Genomic DNA, 23284 nt, shown 5'->3' on the forward strand with positions numbered 1-23284 from the left:
AGAAGACAAAGATTATCAGTGTTTCTTTAGCTTCAGTCCCATCTTGGCCACAACCAGATGTTTATCTGAAGCTATGTCGGCTCCTCTCCTGTTTCAAACATCTTCCATTTACCTTATGGACTTTTTAGTGATGCAAATATGATGGATCTGGTTCTGTGTAGTGTGATCCAGTAAAACCCCTGTAGCTTTGTGTATGCGTTTGTGGGGGAATATAGTGCCACCTATAACCGTTTTGTTGAATGCACGTAGATTTGCAAATATCTCATCATTCTCGTTCCTTTCTCCCAGTCAGTCCATGTCATCCCCTGGGTGTGTAGAATATACAGCAGACGGCTGTAAAGGAAGAAAAGTATGAAGAAGGAGAAAAATGTATATAAGACATTAAGACCGTGGTTGAAGAAGAGGGTGTTCCAGTATCTTTTGCGCACACAATTCTAGTTTTACAGATGTATGGCTAATGTTTCGGCATTGCGAAGAAGATCCAATCTAACTATATTTGTAAGACTTCTAGTTGCCTTGTAGATGATTTTTGAACGCAGAGTCTGTCTCGGTCGATGAAGATTCGCATTCTCAATAACTAATTTACCATCATTCCCTAATACCCTGCGTCTAACCTCACTATTAGTTACCCGGTGATCCCAGCAGATGCGAGCAAAATGTCGAAGGCATCTCTGATCAAATACTAGTAGCTTACGAGTATCTTCTACTCTTAATGGCCGCGTTTCGTAGCCGTTAAGTAGAACAGAATTAATTACCACGCTGTACACTCGTCCTTCAATTGACAGATGGGATATCTCGCCTTTATCCTAGGTGAGGTAAGTTGGAAAAAGTTAAACGAGCTCTCCGAATCCATGCACAAATTCCGTCAGACATCAACCCATTAGGGCTGATCAGACTTCCAAGTGAAGTTGTCGACGCGTTCGGCTACTTTAATCCCTATCCTTAGTTCAGGTGTTGACGCAGACCAGTCCTGAAGCAACAACTTGCATTTAGAGGGGAAGAAACGAATCCCAAACATTCTGGAGTCGTTGCTCAGTGCTAGCAAAAAAACTCTGCATTTTATAACCATCCTCGCTAAACAGGTCTATATCATCTGCGTCGATAAGTGTACCTCTCGGTAGAAGATCAATACCCGAGAATTCAGTCGACGAGGAAGTTATTTCCATCAGTATATCTATGATGAAGTTGAACAAAAATGGAGATTGTGGACAGCCTTGCAGTAAAGCACTTGACATTGCGAAATCAGATGACAGTTCGCCATAAGCTCTAACTCGACTGGTAGTGTTCGAGTAAAGGGCCTTCACATGGTTTATGTACATCTAAGGTACACATTTCAATGACAGATATTGCCATGGAACCTCTCAGTCTAAGGAGTCAAATGCTGCCTTTAAGTCAAGAAAAACTATCATTGCCGGACTCGTATGAGTAACCTTGTATAGTCTCAATAATCTGACCGTCACCAGCAAAATCTAGCACCCTTAATTCATAATAATATAGCGATAGATGGTAGTTTTAAACGTACTAGAGTTGGTCGAAAGATTATGCTTATTTATTTACGTCTGTTATTCCTCGTGGAGATTGGGACAACGATATGGATTCTACGTTCTACTCTGTCCTGGACAATCTTTTTCAATTGTTTCCAGTCGCTATTCACCCTTCTGACGTCCGCTTCCGATTCTCGGCCCAATGTGTTCCTTGGTCTTCCTCTTTTCCGTTTCCTTTCGGGATTCCAAATTAGCGCTCGCTGCATGATGATTCCAGCAGATGCGAACAATAATTTTAATGCATTTGTTATAAGATCCAAACTAAGTTTGGACTGAAGAATAGCTTTCTAGGTGGGTCAGATACGCGCCCTTGCCCATTTGAAACCAAAATAAAGTGGTTGGGTAAAATGACGGTTCTAAAATTCATCATAAATTTAAATGTACATTGTTACCTAAACAAATATGACCACCCGGCTACTCAACCAACAATTGTTCAATTAATCAAATCTAAATTACAACAAACAAGGAAGTTGATAAAGGATGCGAGATAATTACCAATTGCAACAAATAAATGGTATTCTATTCTGTCTGGATAGACCACGCACAGATTTGTTCAAAAGATAATATTTGGTTGCTTTATAACACAGAGTGTTTCGAATTCTGGAAGAGTGCCTCAATTGACAATCAAAATGCACAATTTCTGTCAATGCAAGCAACACAATCAAAAGGAGGAACAAATCAATATGGCTGTCTTCAAGACTAAGTATCAGACAAAACAACACAAATGCATTTCAGGAAGAAACACGGAAACTTAGTGAAGGCGTAAGAAAATAAAACCATAATAAAATACAAATATTCACAACTCAAATGGAATCAAAAAGACTAACCAAATGTACGACTAAGTGAAATTATCTGAGTAACTGATTACAAATAAAGAAAATTGAACAGATAATCTGGGACATTTCAAACATTTCATTCATGGAAAATAGGTTTTAATCCACACGCGTCATTTGGAAAGTTTGATTGAACGCTTCTTAGATTCTCTTTTTATTGTTATTATTATTATTATTATTATTATTATTCACAAACATCTTATGGGTACATAAGTGTTGTGAAGTAACCATTTCGGGTTTCTTCATAAAATGCAATAATACACAATTTTCAATAATGTTAGCATTATACTTGCCATATTTAAAAAAAATTGAGAATAATAATAGTAGAATATTAATAATTATAAATCGGGTCTGTGCAATTGAGAAGAATATTGAATTGAGTTTAAAGAAGGAAATGGAGAAAATAAGGGAATAGAAATAAAGGAGACGTGAAATACGCAAACAGTCTAACAGGCGTGTTTATGAACACAGGACAAGAATAAACGACTATGTGTGTATCGTTAAATTAGTAACAAAATTAATTAAGAAAAATAACTTATAATTGCAGTAAGATATGACGCTAGAATAAATGTTTGTGCAGTTATAATTTAGAGTGATGCGATGAAAGTCACAATTGAGTGAAAAGGATAATAAAATATCACTATGTATGAGTCATATATGCATAGTGAAGATAAAACGAATCTGAGAAGTTAATGTAAGTGTAACACAAGTTATTATTTTAATTACAAACTTCGTAATCTTAAGAATAATATTCATTTAGAGGGGAAGAAGAGAAAGAAAAGAAGTGAACGCTTAGTGAAAAGTTTTGATCCATGATAAGAATAATAATTGTGTAATGAATATCAACCTCAGGAGGAAACCAGCAATTGAAAAAATAAAATAAAAATCCTTTAATGCACTCGGATGAATACATTTAGATTTATGTTATAGTATACAGAGTGAAACCGGATATTAGTATAAATATTTGTGCAATAATAAAGATTGATGCTATGAAAGTCACAATTGATTTTAAAGGACAATCTGGAGTTAAATATGTTTAGAAGGATAAGAAGATACAAAAAGAATATCTAATGTGTCGGGGAACTAATAATGATATTAATAACGGTAATAATGATAAACACGAGCATAAGCAGATTTCATGTATTAAGATAAATAGAAATAAAATAAAATAGACGTGGAAAGATTTAAAGGTTTTATTTTGCTTTTCACGCAATTAAATGGATGACGGACCTTGTTTGTATAAATCATTGTTGAATACATTGATATTCAATAGGTGACACAATCCACTTTCGGAAAGAAAATCTTCAAGCAGACTTCTGAACCGGGTTGTAGTTTCACTGCAACGGAGGTTTATGGTCTGCTGAATAATAAGAAATCATGTTGAAGAAGCACAACTTTTCGACAGTGAGGCTCAGTCACTATATTGTGAAACGTTTTTCTGGCTCAAACTGTTGTAGTGTACTGAGAAAATTGGTTACTAAATACAACTGTCAGTACTGGCGTTTCAACAGGAACATTTTCGCTGAAATAGCATCCAAGTTCTTTTGGGAAGAATCAAGTGAACATTAAACATTTTCATCATAAAGCCAAAGTGCAATAATGGACGATTGCTCCACCCGGCAATACTGAGTTCGTAAAAACAAGATCTAATCGTCAACGGTCCAGGACCATGAAATAATAAAGACGAATCTTGACTAAATTGAAGTGATTAAAGTTTGGTTTGTGAAGATTGAGAAGAGTCAGAATATGAATAAGAATGTTCTGGATAAAAGTTAAAATACACACTGAAAACGGAGGTAGAAATTCAAGATAGGATAATTGTACTATCGAAAGAGACAAAATCCATTCTGTTACGGACAGTGTCTGGATTAGTAAGCCCACTATAATTAAAAGACTTGGTTCGTTTATTGTTAAGTTAAAAAAACGAAGCACCATATTTCCTGTTGTAATTTACTCAGCGTAGGAAACAAACGTTGCTCATAAACCTAGTAAACGATGATTACAAGTTACTAAAACGAATAATATAGCTGTAGGATTTAATTTTTCCCGCAGATATTCTTATAGAACTGTAAACGCGCTACTGGCAACCCTAGAGTCTATGTGAAAGCAATAGTCGGAACAAGGAGAACTTGGCTTTAAACTTTATCTGTCTCCAAACTTAAAAGTATCAATTTGATTAATACAATAACCAAAAGAATTATGGTCATTAAGTGGAACGCGCAAACATACCAATCAGTATTGCGTGTTTTATCGAAATGAATAAAATTATCAGTCACACTAATATAATAGGATAATAGTGTCCTTCAGTTGGCAGGTCACCTGCAACAGGGATAGTCCTTCATACCAGATTGACGTGATGGACGCTTAAGTGACGATTTGGTTGGTTAGTTATGGACATAACTAACAACAGCTACGTCGGCGAAACTGATATCATTTAATATAATAAGTCAGAAATGTATAAGTAACACATCAATTTGGACCAATGTATCAGGCAGTGTAGCAGTCTGATTTTGTGCGTCCTCGAATATCTAATCGAACTTGTAGTGACAATTAGTTTGATTCCTATTCGGTTACTCATTATTTCGTTGGAAACATGCTGAAGGCTTCCTGCAAGCTTAGTACATAGAGCGATCGCTCTGATCTTGTTATCCTCTGGAGTAAAATAAATTGTCCCGCGATTCTTGTTACTTAGGCTTTAATTTGACCCTGTCAATGATAAGTGACTGTAGTTTTGGGTTCGATAGGGAGTAGGAAATTGATTGTTAGCGTTTGCCTTTGAGGAAAATTTAATCACAGTACCTCACTTAAAAACCGAAATTCTCGGTTCTATGAAATTTAGATTCAACTGTTTGAATGGTGGACTAACTCCGATATTCCCTTTGTCCCGTGAATGAAAATATCTACTTAGTGTGTAGGAATAGCGCGAATTGGACATACATTGAGAAGTGTTCAGCCCCGAATACGTTGTGTTTAGGACTTAATGGCGATTGTATCTATCGTACGACTTCTGAAATCTATAGGAAAACTGACTCTGTTGAAGAAACTGAGGGGTGAATTGTATATCGGCTGCGTCATGGTAGAGAGTGAGTTGTCCTCGAACACTGTAATCGCATGGAGGTTACTGTATGGTGCCTAGGAGTGCTTTATCTGGAGTTAATCTAGCAACAACCTTTGCTGTGTAGATGTAATAGATGTAGCTTTCGGTCATCGTATACAACAGTTGATCACAAATGCTACTACGTAAAGACCTTGGATATGAAGCAAACAGAAAAGAGTATCTGCAAACGACAGTGAGATAATACTTTTAGGCATTACGAATGTGAGGACCTGTTAGAAACACTTCAGCCTGTAGAGAATTTTAAGAATTGATTAGTTCTAAAGAATAGAATATACGTCTGTAGTCCCGTTCGCTATGCTTTACTTTAAATTTCTGAGCATTCGTCCTCAAGGTTTGGCTATCAGGACTCAGTAGCTAAGTGAATAACGAGATGGTATTTGAAGCGAACAGTACTGTGTCTGAGGTGAACATTCCTCAACTGATTTCGTAGTACATCTTCGGACGCCCTTCAGAGCATTCATGTTCTTCTAGAATGAAGGGACACTTCACACATTTCATATGACTGGTAGGATTAGCAGAAATCCACTGCTTCCACTCAGTATCTCCACAGGTGACAATTGAGTTTTGTAAAGTTTAATTAAACTGTCATAACAAGTAGCAAAACTACATTGGATACCTTAGTGAAATGTAAATTGAAAGAGAACTCTGTATCTTGACGCGGGCTTTCCGGACCACTTTGAGCGGTACATGTGACCCCTTGGTTTGCAAAGATGGGAAAGAAATCGAAGAAAAATCGTTTCAATCAGAGCGTAGATGTCGACATTGTGTATTCAAGCAACACAGTATGTGAACGTTTGCTCTATAATACCACTTAGATAGCTGAAATGGACCCAACAGACAACCTAGCAGAGCTCAATTTATCGTCTGAAAAGGCTGAAGAACTTCAAAAAATCAGAGCAAAATTGCCAACATTCACATCAACATCTTCAGTTGAAAACGAACTGGCGAAGCTACCTATGGAAAAGCCTTTTAGGGCATTTGTTTACAATGTATCGTATTCAGCTACAGAACAAAACGTCGCTGAGTAACTTTTTTTTATCTCACGTCGTACTAACTTCCCAGTTTTTTCTCCCCGCTCAAGGTTACAAACATTAATATTGTCGGTGGGGATGGTGGGTCTCGTGGTTTCTGTTTTGTTGACTTTGCAAGTCGAGACGTGGAAATATTTAAAGGTTTTATTTTGCTTTTCACGCAATTAAATGGATGACGGACCTTGTTTCTATAAATCATTGTTGAATACATTGATATTCAATAGGTGACATGATCCACTTTCGGAAAGAAAATCGTCAAGGAGACTTTTGAACCGGGTTGTAGTTTCACTGCAACGGAGGTTCACTGGCAGTCTGTTCCACATGGTTGAGTAGCAAACAAGGAGAAAATTCTGGCGTAATTCTGTGTGGGTTCTTGGAATCGGTCTAACATTCTCCTTATTGCGTAGATTGTGGGATGATATCATAAAGTATGAAGGGGTGGATACCGAAGAGTAGGAAGTACCGTTAATAAGCCGGTAGATAAAGGCAAGATTTAATTTGATACGTCTGACCCAAAGAGGTTCTAAGTTGAGTTGTTGACATCTTTAGTAATAGTCTTTGTTATCGGAATACCCCAGAACAGCTTTGGTGAACTTTCTTTGAACACCTTCAATTCAAATCAGGTCATTATGTCTGCAATTACTGTAAACTAAAATACCATATTCAAGAATGGGTAAGATACATTTTCTGTATAATAACAATCTCGATTCGATATTATTGAAGTTCATCATTATCAATCCGATGAGCCTTCTAGCTTTGGATACTTGAGATATAATGTGTTCAGAAAAGTTCAGACTATTGCTATATTTTAAACCCAGGTGACGAACAGTGTTGAGAGGTTTGAGTGTATGTGTCTGTACAGTCAGATTTAAGTTAAGACAGCGCTTATGTTTCCACAAACTACATGCTATCTGCAAAAGATGTCATTAGTTATATCAGAAATGAGTGCAAACATTATGCAGTTCATATCTAAGTCTGATGGGCATGAACATCCTCAAAAATCCGATATCGCGCCATCATGTTTGCCGTTCCTTTTATCGTCCAAATAGGAACTCAGAACATTGTATACATGTCTTCAGAAAGAAGACACGAGGGACAAATTTGTGAGTCCACTCAATTCATTTGATCATTAATCCACATTGTATGCGGCTATGGTGCAAAGAGCACCTCAAAAGTGTAGGTTTTACGGCAGGATACGATGTATAAAGTGTTTTTCCCAATCGTAGAAATTGTTAAACACTTTGACATTGCAACGCCAGGATATTTCACGACATGGGAGACAAGATACTTAAGCGTTATAGAAGACAACCAGAAAATGTATGTGCCAATTTAAAATCATAATCAGAACTTGTAAGAAAATAGAGGGTGAGAAAATAAAACAAGAATATCTGGGAAGATGACATGAGTGGGATTCCCAACAACATGTTCGTGATACAAGATTTTTCCCATGCTCTGTCCGGTTATTAATTGTTTACTCACATGCCTCTTGAGTTACCCTCAAGTCAAAAATAAAGGAAAAAACAACTCTGAGGAAAAAAATCAGCGTTAATCAAACCTGATGAATTGCCCCTCTGTTTATGTAAAAAAATCAAGTAACAAAGGGAAATGCATAATTGGAATCGATGTATATTCAACACCACAAAGGTATTTGGTTTCCATAACGGATTGGCAATCTGGAAAGAAATAGACACAGTGTATACATCTTGGACACGAAACTGCATTAAACAGAAATTTACATCTTTAACGAGGAAAATGTATGTAAATGTGTGTGCTACAGAAGAAATGAAGATATTTGACTTATCAGAAACTGTTATATTCAATACTAATACTTTCATTTTGTTTTTGGATGTTTTTGTTTTACTCAACATCTGGACTTGTTTGTTTAGATTTTTGCCTTTGGTTTTGTATTTGTGAGTTTTTGTTCACGGAACCTTAAAAATTGAAGGTCTTCTTCGTAATTGTTATACTTATTATTAGAACGATATTTGGGACGATTATTTGTAAGCTACAAATATACTCTTGTGGCTGAATCGAAGTTTGGTTCTATTGTTATTTTGGGTTCGTAAGTTACAAGTAAATCAACATACCGTGTCTCAATAACGGAAGAGAGCAAAAACTTGGAAATAACAGTATGAACCTGTCAGATGTTGGATTGATCACCAAAGTTGATCAAATATATGACCTTGATTCGGTGATGACCGCTTTTTACAACCGGGTTCGTAACCGCAGGTACAGAAAGTACTTGCTGACCCGGGGAATTAGGTCGAATGATTAAGAAAATAAACAAAGACCCAAGCTCTCAATTTTGGGGAAAATTTGACCCATTTTGGGGAAAAACCTCAACTTTTTTCCTCAAAATATCCCCAAACTTGGGAGCTCGGGTTCGTTTTTTTTAATTAGTTAAATCTTTTTTGGATTCATCCACCTTGAATCTCGGTTGGTCGTCTAGGATTGACTTCATCTTAGTGATATAACCAGCCGTATTCATCAGGACGATACCTAGACCTTTATCACCCCAAAACTAGAACCGTTTCGTCGGAGATTAGCAACATATGAATTAAGAGATTCGTTCCAGTTTGCTGATAAGCTAAATCGTACGAATGTTGCCGATGAGTTCACGTTTCCTTCTGATGTAGCACCCTTGTTCATCAGGATACCTTTTTAAACTATTCATATATTTTGTCAGGATAGGATCTACCTTCACCAGCCCAAGAATTAAAAGAAAACTACTACTGATGTGCACAACAGATGTTGAGTTCCAGTTTAATAACACTAGGTCAAATTATGGCAGATATATTTATAAGGTATCTTGGAAACACGGTGCTTAAACAGGTGATTAGCGAAACGACAATACTCCAGATATGTTGATGGCACGTTTATTGTCTGTAACAATAAACAGCATGCAATCAGCCTGCCGAAACTTCATAATGTTCATCCTAATTTACTACGGAACACGAACAGAATGCGACGTGTTCCACTTTCTTAACGTTGCCATAAAATGTAGAGGGGACGGGACATTTCAACGTTCTGTTTATCTAAAAAGTACATGGAATGGCCTTTACCTGGATTTCAATAGCTTTTGTCCAATCAGCTAAAAGAAGGCATTGGTTAAAATACTGTTTTATGGGGTAAAAAGGATGCGTACCAAAGACAAACTGGAAGAATTGATGAACGTGCAAAAATGCCTAAGAGACAACTGTCACACGCAAAAATTTATTGACCAATATAAAAAACCTAAAGAAAACAAGACGGGAATAACTATGGTCAGTAAAAAACCAATGTCTGTAAATCTTAACTTCAAATGTGATGTCGCAAACATAATCGGCAGGAGACTGAACACTACGCCAGCCAGAACTTATATGGCAGCCAAGCTTTTACTTCAGTATAAATCATGTCCAGTAACTTAGTCAAAGGTTAACAAACACCCCTTTAATTTTACCGCCAACTGTATCTATAGATTTATGTGTACTTGCCAAGGCAGCTACATTGACCGAACAGAAAGAAGGGCATGTCTTAGATCAGGTTGACACCCCGCAATCCTTGATGGTGATTAGTGAGCAGCCAAACCCTTCTTATGCCGTTGCTATTAGGCGTCAAAAACCTGACTCATGTATTCAAAGAGAGATAGTTAATCTTTGCTTGCCTTGGTTTCGAATATTCCTTCGCTGCACCTTATTATTATTTTTAAACTCTCGTGCATTTATTATGAGTTTTATTTCAATTATCTTCGGATTAGCAACCTTATTTTGTCAACTGAGCTCTACTCATTTTATTCCTATCAGCGCTTACTCATTATGTAATCACTTGTTTTTGATCGTTTGAGCCGTTGTCACAATCAATGCTGTAGAATATTCTTTTACACCATCCATTCTATTTACACCCTTGCTATACTATACTAATGTATCTTCAATATAACTTCCAACTAAACCCTTTTGTGTAAGCAAATTAAACCCACTATGTAATTGATTTTAAATAACAGTTTGTAAACAGCTGACGAGAATCAACGAAATAAAGTGAATCCATGGTGTTTTGTTAGGATTTTTGTTCTTGCTCTTTATTACGCTTCATTCAGTTCATTTGTAACAAATTCCTACGGAAATTTTAGGAACTATTACAACACGTCGAATCACGCAAGTACTTCGGAATAACAATGGCAGGGATTATCTTGGGATGTTTCTTGCGGGACGATAAGAATCGGGATTACTGTGAATATTCTTTTGGGACATCCCGTATTATTTGGGATGTCCATAATTTCCTAAAAAGCAGATGGTTTTTCTTTGCATTTATTCATCTCATTTTTGACTTACAAATCTAGTAAAATTCATGTACTTGGTCCTTGTTTGCAATGTTTGTATTAGGGGCAGTGATAATACACAAATGCTCGAAACCAAACTTTTCAGAGCGAAATGCGATCTTCCAACCTAGTGGTTAAGTCGAATGCCGTAGACTTTGGGCAACCACTTTACACAGAAACAAAGAACTGTGTCTTACACTGTACAGAACTGGACGTGTTAGTAAACGTCCCTTAAGTGATAAGTTGACCAGTTATCTTATTAGATCAACCTCCTAGTTAGATTGCTAACCTCTTTTCCTTCCGTGATATATCAGAAAGCATCGGTCTAAGTGTTTTTAATCATTTTCCTAACAAAAGCCCAAATAACTATCGTATGGCAAAAGCACAACGGTATGTTTGTTATTTAGATGTGTTCGGCATTCGCACAAATCTGATAGTCAATCTCAGAAGCTCCCTTTCTGTGACACCTGTTTCCTAACACAGGAAGTACAATTGTATCCCCATATCAATGCATGAACAAAGCCAAGTTCAAAGTGAGAAAAAATTAGCGATAAAATAGTGGAAGTACGAGAAAGTTAACGATACAGCTTTACAAAATGTGTTGATAGAGAAACCCTAGATTACGTTCTTAATTGTAAGGTGTTCACATTTATAAGATCAGAGTGGAAACAAAGGAGAAAATGATGTATTGTGTCACCCTGTCTGATACACGGTATTCTCTAAACACTTGGAAATACTGTATGTGGAACATGAGAATACAGAAATGGAGTTTAAGGATTAATAGAAAATACACTAGTTTGATCAGTTGCAGTTAGTCGCTGCTCAACTTCACGGTTTTTACTAGCCGTATCTACTGGTCGAGCCTCACCAAAAATCTTTGAGTTGCGTCCAGATAGTTCATTTAAATCTCGTGGTGCAGAGCGAGGTAGTAAATTAAGCTTCGGTCGCTCTCCTGTTACAGCTGGTTTAAGGTTAGGCTCCAAAGACAGCTGACCTTGATTTAGTGGTGTCAACCCAGGTGACCCAAAGATGCTTGTACGACTGACGAAACCTCTCTTCCAAATTGATTCGACATCTTCACCATCATCTCTAAATGTATAAACAAAGATACTCAAAGTTAGTGAAGCATGCTCAAAATAGGGGACGCTTCTTGTTTAGATATATAAGCGGTAATCAATATGATGAGATAGAAGGGGGTAAATTAACTAAGGAGGTATTGTGGTGAGAAAATATAAAACAAATAGCTATGAAAGTGCCATTATCTTTTGTTATACAAATTTATTATGTATCAGTTGAGATGTGAATATGGAGCATAGTTTTTTCTGCCCTTTAATGACGCGTTAGAATTTTCAGCCAACCTGTACTTTTTTCACGTTACTGAGGTGAGAATCATTATTTCGGTTTAGTTAGGTGGTTATAACCCAGCAGTGTGCACCAGTTCAAGTTACCATAAAGTTGCTTCCCGACGCTGTCTAGACGCTAATGAGATTATGGTCATGTCTTCCAAACAAATCAATATTTATCGAAACAATTGTTTTGAGCTTACAACTACTTTAGCTTGGATTGTTTTTAACATTTTAAAACGTACTCACGGTCTCACCTCGAAGTCAACCACTGATTGTATTGTCAGTTACTACATTTTATTTATCCGACTGTCTCTAATTCTCATGTGGAAACTTTTTGATAATTAAATGTTACCAGATTGTCCGAAATGTAGGATAAGTGCCACATTTTTCAGGTCAGTTGTCTTCTCATTGGAATTATAGACGTTATAAAAAGAGACCAACCATTTCACATCGACTCATTGTGTGTTCAAGAAAAGATGTGACTTCAGTTTATTTGCCTCGACGTATCCCTTAGGTCGCATAAACATCTCGTAGGATTTTGTCTCAAGGTTTTATGTTGATTGTCCCCAGTCACAGAAAGTCAATGTGATTTCACTTAATTCATCGATCATATCATGGTTTTTATCCACAAAATTTTCTGAGTAGTAGGTAGTAAACGTTATGAAAACTGATCAGAGCGACAAAATAATTAATTACATATAAACTAAGTGTTTCATTGACCATATTACCACATACCGAAGAGCGACAGGTCTGTAGCCACCTCGCTGGCGCTCAAAAGCCATTTCACTACGACGCATCCCAGAGCAATAATTCTTCTCACGTACGAACCCACCTCGCTCAGACTATGACAAAAAGAAAACATTATACAACATCGAGTCAATGTTTGACAGTGAAACAACAGCCTTATTTTCGAATGTATAGAAACTAGTTAATAACGGGAAGACATTGATTAGCATTCTGTTAGTCTGTGTAGAACCACCTGGAGATACTGATTCACCTGATGCGACCGAAAAGCATTAGTAGGAGACTTAAGGTTGTGAATAAAATGCGCGCAAGGTACTCATCTGTCAAGGTGAATATTTAATTTAATAAGGTGTGCAAGAAAGTCCAGTCAGTCGCAACTTAGAACACGGTACGCATATACAGTCGACCCCATTTGCTATACCTTACTAGTACAGGAAAATAAACTAGTGAAATAAAAACAAACGAACAGTTACAAAAAAAGCCTAGAACTTGCACCATCGCAAGTGATTTTGAGCCATGTTATTCATGTCTCTGAAGAGAACCGGTGAGACTTTTAAGTGAAGTGGTCGACGCGCTCAACAACCTTACTCCCTATGATTTATTCAGACACCGCGGCAAAGTAATCTTGGGGCGACATTTTGCATCTGGATGGGAACAGCCGCATCTCAAAGATGTCTGCATTGTTACTTAGGGTGGTCAAAAGACTAGTTTGTTAGCGTCTTCATCAAACGGAACTACATCATCTGGTAGGAGTTCTATCGCTGAAAAGCCAGACGATGGAAGTGTTATTTTCAAAGGCATGTCTATGACAAAATGGGTAAATCGGGCAACCCTGAGGAACACCACTTGCAGTAACCGATTCCGACGAAAGTTCTCCACAAACTCCGACTCAATCAATACTGTTCGAGTAGGGCTTCTAAAGGGTTAGTGTACTTTCTTGGTACGACTTTTAATGACAGACTGCCACAAGACCTCACGATCAACGGGGTCGAACGTCGACTCAAGGTCAAAGGACACGCCTGTGGTCGGACATCGGGATGATATGTCCGTGTTCCACGACCAGACGGACTTTGAGTATTTAGTCTACACATCCAGGTCTGAAACCACCCATGTTTTCTCAGATTTGCTCTTCATGAGCTCTGGTTAGACATCGAAGTACTATTGGGGATTATGTTTCAGACTCTATACTAGTCAAACTAATTCCACTGTGATTGTCACAAGAGGATTTTTGTCCTTTCTTGTGGACGTAGACTCAGAGATCGAGACCAGTCAGGTGGGATTGTTTCGAATTCCCTGAGTTTAGCTGAGATTTCAGCTAGTCTAACCACTAAGATTGGACCACCATCCTTAAGAATTTCAAAGGCTAATTCATCAGGCTTTGCTTCCCTTATTCGCTTTAAATTACTTACAGCCTTTTTAACCTCACTAAGAGTTGGAGGACTTACGTCAATCTGCCAGTAAGGTTGTTAGGAGATAGTGGGTAACTGGAATGCGGCTGAAGGCCAACTAAACTGTCCATCGATTGAACATCCTAGATTGATATTGAGTAATAATACCACCATTTTCCGAGATGGTTGCGCTATCAACCGGACTTTTAGTACCGTCTGCTCGATAAGTATGAACAGTTATCTGGTGTTACCTATCGCCGCTTTTTTCACCTCTTGACTTCGCTACGCACGCCTGCTCACGATCATTACGTGGCCTTTATCAGCCTACATTTAAGCTCCATTCGCTCCTCATCGTGTTCAGTCAGACTAGAAGAGCCTGTTCTGATTTTGAGCTCAAAGGTATACCTACACCAGCAAGACCATGAGAAGTAGCAGTGGAACCTTCAAATGCACGAAAGGTAAATCTCGCCAGTTCTTTATATTGACAAGGCACGACCAAATCAATGAGCGTATTTGTATCCTGTATGCATGTTTCGGAGACGCAGCATACATCTATAGCATGAGTTCTAGCTAAAGGAGCCTGTTGTTCTATCCTGCACAAGGTTTGAACATTAGAAGCTCTAACGTATGGTTTAGAGAGTGGTTTTAGGAGACCGGGAATAATCATCAGCAGTCCTTTTTAAATGACCAATAACTTTAAAAGCGAGAAAATTTGAGACTGTAATAGTGTAGACATTTTTTAGACGTGACTTCACTTGGAAACACATCGTTTAATCCTCAACAACTTATTCAACAAAGTGACCTGGTATGGTTGGGATTATCAAAGCTGAACGGCAATTAGGAAGATTAACTCGGTGATAGCAGTACACTGTATGACGAGAATCACGTTTATGGATGGCTAAAATTTTATCACTCCACAACGTAGAACTTTGCAGAGGTACATCGGTTTTCGTTACTACGAAGAACAGTAAGAACGAACGTGATGAAAAGTGAGTAAGTAATAATATCGACGGCGTAATTACAATAGGTGCAGAATATGGGAAAGAATAATAAAGGTTGAGCTATATAAGAGACCATACAAATTTAGGGCTTAGATTAAGTTTGCGAGGAAATATATATTAATTACTAGCTAACCTATGGGATTAACGGTTAAAATTTGTCAAAGAAGTAAACCCCACAGCTATATTCTACCAATTACATGTGATTATATAAGTTCTTCAATCTCGAAATTCAATGGAGATACACTTAGGATTTTTCGGCTTTACTACTAGTTCGTCATAAACTTGACTTTAAATAAGCGAAAAGGTAGTACTTGAACAAGAGCACCGTTAAATTGTCTTACCTGAGGTTACCTTGAAGTTAACGGTTGCTTATATAAAATTGAAGTTGTCTGCAAAGGCAAGATATGGCAGTGAGTGCACAATGCCTAGTCTTTCTTAACGATCAATTTCCCATGATTCTTAAGAGGATTTAAGAGAAACTCGGGGAATTAATATTAAAATTCACCTTACGGAAACTAGGGAATGATGTTATTGTCTGTATGTACAATTAAAACGAATTGTGCGACAAACTACTAAGAATACTAACAAAAACCCCTTGAAGTTGAAAAAATTGATACAAAGTCTTGGGAACATTAAGGCAAGAGATTTGAAAAGCTCAGTAGATCAAGGTAGCCTGAACTTACCGTATAGTAAACATGTTTGCAAGACGTTAGCACAAAATACTTCAGGATTCTTTACTTACAACTAAAATTTAATTGAGTTTATGATTCGCACATAATAGCAAACCCTAAATGTAAGATAACAGTCGAACAGTATCATGTACTTATGATGCCGACAAAAATGCCAAGTCAGTTTTCAGTTGTAGCGTCTACTGAAAAGCGTTATTTTATGGAAGCTCTATGAAGATCTAGACTACAACAGAATTAGTGCGACCAACTTGTGAATATATTTTACAAATCTTAATGATCTATGTATAAATAAGAACTTTATGTTACTACTTATAAAGTTAAAAACGGTGAGTAGCTATGTGACATCCAAGTTTACAGACCTAGTCGTCCGAACTAATTTATCATGTAACTTGAAAATTATTGGAACTCGTAAATGTAGATAAAACCAACACCGTGTGTGAAGAAACGGTAATCAGAACTGAAAAATATAGGGCCATGGCAAATCCCAGTGTGACAGTTCAAGGGCTTACATTATTTGGAGCAGCAATGCGGACATTGACTTGTCGACCAGCCAAAGATGAATCAGAGCGTTCAAGAGCTTTTGCCAAGTCATCTCGACTTGCAAAGTCAACAAAACAGAAACCACGAGACCCACCATCCCCACCGACAATATTAATGTTTGTAACCTTGAGCGGGGAGAAAAAACTGGGAAGTTAGTACGACGTGAGATAAAAAAAAGTTACTCAGCGACGTTTTGTTCTGTAGCTGAATACGATACATTGTAAACAAATGCCCTAAAAGGCTTTTCCATAGGTAGCTTCGCCAGTTCGTTTTCAACTGAAGATGTTGATGTGAATGTTGGCAATTTTGCTCTGATTTTTTGAAGTTCTTCAGCCTTTTCAGACGATAAATTGAGCTCTGCTAGGTTGTCTGTTGGGTCCATTTCAGCTATCTAAGTGGTATTATAGAGCAAACGTTCACATACTGTGTTGCTTGAATACACAATGTCGACATCTACGCTCTGATTGAAACGATTTTTCTTCGATTTCTTTCCCATCTTTGCAAACCAAGGGGTCACATGTACCGCTCAAAGTGGTCCGGAAAGCCCGCGTCAAGATACAGAGTTCTCTTTCAATTTACATTTCACTAAGGTATCCAATGTAGTTTTGCTACTTGTTATGACAGTTTAATTAAACTTTACAAAACTCAATTGTCACCTGTGGAGATACTGAGTGGAAGCAGTGGATTTCTGCTAATCCTACCAGTCATATGAAATGTGTGAAGTGTCCCTTCATTCTAGAAGAACATGAATGCTCTGAAGGGCGTCCGAAGATGTACTACGAAATCAGTTGAGGAATGTTCACCTCAGACACAGTACTGTTCGCTTCAAATACCATCTCGTTATTCACTTAGCTACTGAGTCCTGATAGCCAAACCTTGAGGACGAATGCTCAGAAATTTAAAGTAAAGCATAGCGAACGGGACTACAGACGTATATTCTATTCTTTAGAACTAATCAATTCTTAAAATTCTCTACAGGCTGAAGTGTTTCTAACAGGTCCTCACATTCGTAATGCCTAAAAGTATTATCTCACTGTCGTTTGCAGATACTCTTTTCTGTTTGCTTCATATCCAAGGTCTTTACGTAGTAGCATTTGTGATCAACTGTTGTATACGATGACCGAAAGCTACATCTATTACATCTACACAGCAAAGGTTGTTGCTAGATTAACTCCAGATAAAGCACTCCTAGGCACCATACAGTAACCTCCATGCGATTACAGTGTTCGAGGACAACTCACTCTCTACCATGACGCAGCCGATATACAATTCACCCCTCAGTTTCTTCAACAGAGTCAGTTTTCCTATAGATTTCAGAAGTCGTACGATAGATACAATCGCCATTAAGTCCTAAACACAACGTATTCGGGGGCTGAACACTTCTCAATGTATGTCCAATTCGCGCTATTCCTACACACTAAGTAGATATTTTCATTCACGGGACAAAGGGAATATCGGAGTTAGTCCACCATTCAAACAGTTGAATCTAAATTTCATAGAACCGAGAATTTCGGTTTTTAAGTGAGGTACTGTGATTAAATTTTCCTCAAAGGCAAACGCTAACAATCAATTTCCTACTCCCTATCGAACCCAAAACTACAGTCACTTATCATTGACAGGGTCAAATTAAAGCCTAAGTAACAAGAATCGCGGGACAATTTATTTTACTCCAGAGGATAACAAGATCAGAGCGATCGCTCTATGTACTAAGCTTGCAGGAAGCTTTCAGCATGTTTCCAACGAAATAATGAGTAACCGAATAGGAATCAAACTAATTGTCACTACAAGTTCGATTAGATATTCGAGGACGCACAAAATCAGACTGCTACACTGCCTGATACATTGGTCCAAATTGATGTGTTACTTATACATTTCTGACTTATTATATTAAATGATATCAGTTTCGCCGACGTAGCTGTTGTTAGTTATGTCCATAACTAACCAACCAAATCGTCACTTAAGCGTCCATCACGTCAATCTGGTATGAAGGACTATCCCTGTTGCAGGTGACCTGCCAACTGAAGGACACTATTATCCTATTATATTAGTGTGACTGATAATTTTATTCATTTCGATAAAACACGCAATACTGATTGGTATGTTTGCGCGTTCCACTTAATGACCATAATTCTTTTGGTTATTGTATTAATCAAATTGATACTTTTAAGTTTGGAGACAGATAAAGTTTAAAGCCAAGTTCTCCTTGTTCCGACTATTGCTTTCACATAGACTCTAGGGTTGCCAGTAGCGCGTTTACAGTTCTATAAGAATATCTGCGGGAAAAATTAAATCCTACAGCTATATTATTCGTTTTAGTAACTTGTAATCATCGTTTACTAGGTTTATGAGCAACGTTTGTTTCCTACGCTGAGTAAATTACAACAGGAAATATGGTGCTTCGTTTTTTTAACTTAACAATAAACGAACCAAGTCTTTTAATTATAGTGGGCTTACTAATCCAGACACTGTCCGTAACAGAATGGATTTTGTCTCTTTCGATAGTACAATTATCCTATCTTGAATTTCTACCTCCGTTTTCAGTGTGTATTTTAACTTTTATCCAGAACATTCTTATTCATATTCTGACTCTTCTCAATCTTCACAAACCAAACTTTAATCACTTCAATTTAGTCAAGATTCGTCTTTATTATTTCATGGTCCTGGACCGTTGACGATTAGATCTTGTTTTTACGAACTCAGTATTGCCGGGTGGAGCAATCGTCCATTATTGCACTTTGGCTTTATGATGAAAATGTTTAATGTTCACTTGATTCTTCCCAAAAGAACTTGGATGCTATTTCAGCGAAAATGTTCCTGTTGAAACGCCAGTACTGACAGTTGTATTTAGTAACCAATTTTCTCAGTACACTACAACAGTTTGAGCCAGAAAAACGTTTCACAATATAGTGACTGAGCCTCACTGTCGAAAAGTTGTGCTTCTTCAACATGATTTCTTATTATTCAGCAGACCATAAACCTCCGTTGCAGTGAAACTAGAACCCGGTTCAGAAGTCTGCTTGAAGATTTTCTTTCCGAAAGTGGATTGTGTCACCTATTGAATATCAATGTATTCAACAATGATTTATACAAACAAGGTCCGTCATCCATTTAATTGCGTGAAAAGCAAAATAAAACCTTTAAATCTTTCCACGTCTATTTTATTTTATTTCTATTTATCTTAATACATGAAATCTGCTTATGCTCGTGTTTATCATTATTACCGTTATTAATATCATTATTAGTTCCCCGACACATTAGATATTCTTTTTGTATCTTCTTATCCTTCTAAACATATTTAACTCCAGATTGTCCTTTAAAATCAATTGTGACTTTCATAGCATCAATCTTTATTATTGCACAAATATTTATACTAATATCCGGTTTCACTCTGTATACTATAACATAAATCTAAATGTATTCATCCGAGTGCATTAAAGGATTTTTATTTTATTTTTTCAATTGCTGGTTTCCTCCTGAGGTTGATATTCATTACACAATTATTATTCTTATCATGGATCAAAACTTTTCACTAAGCGTTCACTTCTTTTCTTTCTCTTCTTCCCCTCTAAATGAATATTATTCTTAAGATTACGAAGTTTGTAATTAAAATAATAACTTGTGTTACACTTACATTAACTTCTCAGATTCGTTTTATCTTCACTATGCATATATGACTCATACATAGTGATATTTTATTATCCTTTTCACTCAATTGTGACTTTCATCGCATCACTCTAAATTATAACTGCACAAACATTTATTCTAGCGTCATATCTTACTGCAATTATAAGTTATTTTTCTTAATTAATCTTGTTACTAATTTAACGATACACACATAGTCGTTTATTCTTGTCCTGTGTTCATAAACACGCCTATTAGACTGTTTGCGTATTTCACGTCTCCTTTATTTCTATTCCCTTATTTTCTCCATTTCCTTCTTTAAACTCAATTCAATATTCTTCTCAATTGCACAGACCCGATTTATAATTATTAATATTCTACTATTATTATTCTCAATTTTTTTTAAATATGGCAAGTATAATGCTAACATAATAATAATAACTGAAATCGAGAACGTCGCTTACTCGACAGCTAACACACTGCCCATACTTGTTTACTCGCATATTGCTAGTGACACATCCAACTGTGACGAACTGAGTTATTAAAGTCTGTAAGGAAAACATATCAGCATTGCAGTGACTAGCTCAAGTTTACTGTACACCATCATAACGTTATCAGGTTCAGACAAAGTTATTCTAGTGTGGCGGTAAATAAAACCCCAGAACAACTGGTTTTGTAGGTCTTCAACATTTTATGCTAACTGCATTCGTTTTACCAGACTCACCTGAAGGCGTCCGGTACCGCATCTGTACCACATCACTACCGGGTACGCCGTGCTTCACATCTCCTACAACCGTTAGCCACCTTAGTCCAAATGTTACTCCACATGCCGACAACCTTTCAAATACGTCTTCGAACTCATTCACCTCTGACTTCTGATTTGACTAAGTTGGCATACTTCGATTATAAAGGTGTTACTGGTAAAAGCATCGTCAAACCCCGAATACTTATGTCATCTCTACTAGTGGTTTTAAGTGTCATTATGTGTTTTTTCGGGTCGAAATTGATGGATTTTTGCACAGTAGTAGGTGAAATGCTAGCTTGAAGTCTACCATTAGGAATGATTTCTAATTGTATTGGTCCTAACCATACAATCTCCAAAGCTGAACATGAGATAACTTGGAAAATAAACACTCAACATCTGACACAGAGAGAAAATAAATAAAGGGGAAACGCGGGGACGTTCAATCGATCGGATGGCATGACACAGCTTTGCAGAGTTTGTCATTCTGCATAACTTGTCTTTATTCATATCAAATGTATTATTCTATCTTTAGCCCAAATATGTTCTTCAAAAGCACTAGACGTCATATTACTAATTCTTACGGCACTATGAGTCAGTGTAGATAATGATGGGACTTCCATGTAAGGTCTCAAAGATTGGGTAGTCACATTATGACAAATCTATAACTTTAGGATTGGGTCTAATAATGAACTAGACCATAAATATGTGGATCTCCGCATAAACCAAGGCTTCCTGGTTTGTTATGGTGGAAAAAGAATCTAATGCTCCATGTGAATGAGCGTCATCTGTAGGGTGCTTCAACAAGTGCACGATATAAACGTAGTTTTCGAGCCCATAACATCATTCATATTCTTTAAGGAAATATGACAAATTATTCCCAACAGGATCTGTTGCACTGCTACGTAATGTGAGATGCGCTAGCAAATACATCGCTGGTGCTAAGCGCTTGTAATTAAGGTATAATGATAGTGGTAAATAATGTATAAGAATTACGGGACCTAAATAAAGAGGTAATGATCGATATTCTGTAGCTTTCCATACTGAGATGAAGTCCGACATTAACGTTCAAAATCTGGAGAATTTCGACCACAAATTGAGATCAACATAATTATTTACATAATTACAGATTTTTAGGTCTTTTGTGAGAGAAATCCATTTCTGGGTTTACTAGTTTCATCATCAGACGGAAGTATACTATGTGCATTGGATCTAAAGAGTATGTTCCAATCACATTGATAGTACGTGTTTTGAAATCAAAATGGTATGGGAGACCAAACGTATATCAATTGTAGCAATAATGACATGGTTAATACGTCAAAAGTTATCGCTTTAATACATCAAATATAAATTATACACACGAGAAATATATGCAGAATGTCACTTAGATTGTCATTATTGAAATCTGTCATGATCATACCCCGGATTTAAAATCTTTATATTTACTCCTTAAAAGCTTCAGCATTTCAATATATATCCAATCGCAGGCCTCATCGCAACGCCCATATGATAATTAAAAGTAACCGAATTGATGTGCTAATTGAAAATTACCAGAATAGATCAATTCCTTCAAAAAACCTGTTGTAATTAACATTTTATGCATGAACTTTGGTTCTTAGTTCACATTATCTCTAAAGCATATATTTTACCTTTGACTATGTTATTTGCTCAGGTTAAGCCTGCATGGAATGGGTATAAACATGAAGGGATGTGTTGACATTTAAAAGAGCTCCTCCTTTATACACCTTTTTATAGACTTATCTCTTTGATAAGATGTCGATGATATGTAAATCAGTGTTGCACTCACCACAAGTGAAAGTTACTGCTATGTATACCGTGAAGTTAGCTTAACATTTCTCTACTAGTATTCCGATTGATGATGATAAATGTGCCTTCGATACTACATTAGTACAAAACTAATTTTTTAATAACTTCACTGAGTTTCATTCCCTAACTCTCCTAGCAAGAACTTAACCATGGGCGAGCCTAGTGCTATTGCACCACTCTCTCTACAATAAATATTCATGAAGGCTATATATATGGGATATTTTACTTGGTCACGCCCAAATTCTGCGACATACAAGTCGACAGAACCCCACAATTAATCCGGCTGTTGCTTCACTACTTTTCAGTAGAAATAACGCACTTATCGTTTGAGTTTGTCTTTGTGCAGCGGCCAGGTGTTTTCATCACGTGAGTTGCTATATCTATTAAATTGGTCAACGACTGGACCAAGTCAAATGCACAAATAAAATCGTCTACAGGAAACTAATCAATGTGTTTGTAACTAGTCATTGTAGTAGATAACCACACGTTTGATGGCGGAGTAACTGTCATCCTGATATACGTTGTTCTCGAACGTGATGTCTGTTGAGTAATTCAGATACATGCCT

General features: G+C 37.0%; 1 protein-coding gene across 2 annotated transcripts; it reads right to left on the minus strand.

The window, feature by feature from the left end:
- Positions 1-11347: 11347 nt before the first annotated feature.
- EIF4B_1 (Eukaryotic translation initiation factor 4B) lies at positions 11348-17257 on the minus strand (the record flags this gene model as incomplete). 2 transcript variants are annotated; one of them, XM_012946276.3, is made up of 5 exons in its annotated part: positions 16953-17257; positions 16711-16919; positions 16498-16672; positions 12902-13008; positions 11591-11909 (listed from the first exon to the last, which is right to left on the minus strand). In XM_012946276.3, the coding sequence occupies exons 1-5, from the start codon at positions 17022-17024 to the stop codon at positions 11591-11593; spliced, it is 882 nt and encodes a 293-aa protein (XP_012801730.2). In that variant the 5' UTR covers positions 17025-17257. The 2 variants fall into 2 exon arrangements, with proteins under 2 accessions (XP_051065678.1, XP_012801730.2); XM_051217044.1 differs by having other exon boundaries at positions 11348-11909; positions 16498-16919.
- Positions 17258-23284: the final 6027 nt, after the last annotated feature.

The sequence above is a fragment of the Schistosoma haematobium genome, chromosome 6 (assembly GCF_000699445.3).
Source record: "Schistosoma haematobium chromosome 6, whole genome shotgun sequence".
In the NCBI taxonomy this organism is placed as follows: domain Eukaryota; kingdom Metazoa; phylum Platyhelminthes; class Trematoda; order Strigeidida; family Schistosomatidae; genus Schistosoma; species Schistosoma haematobium.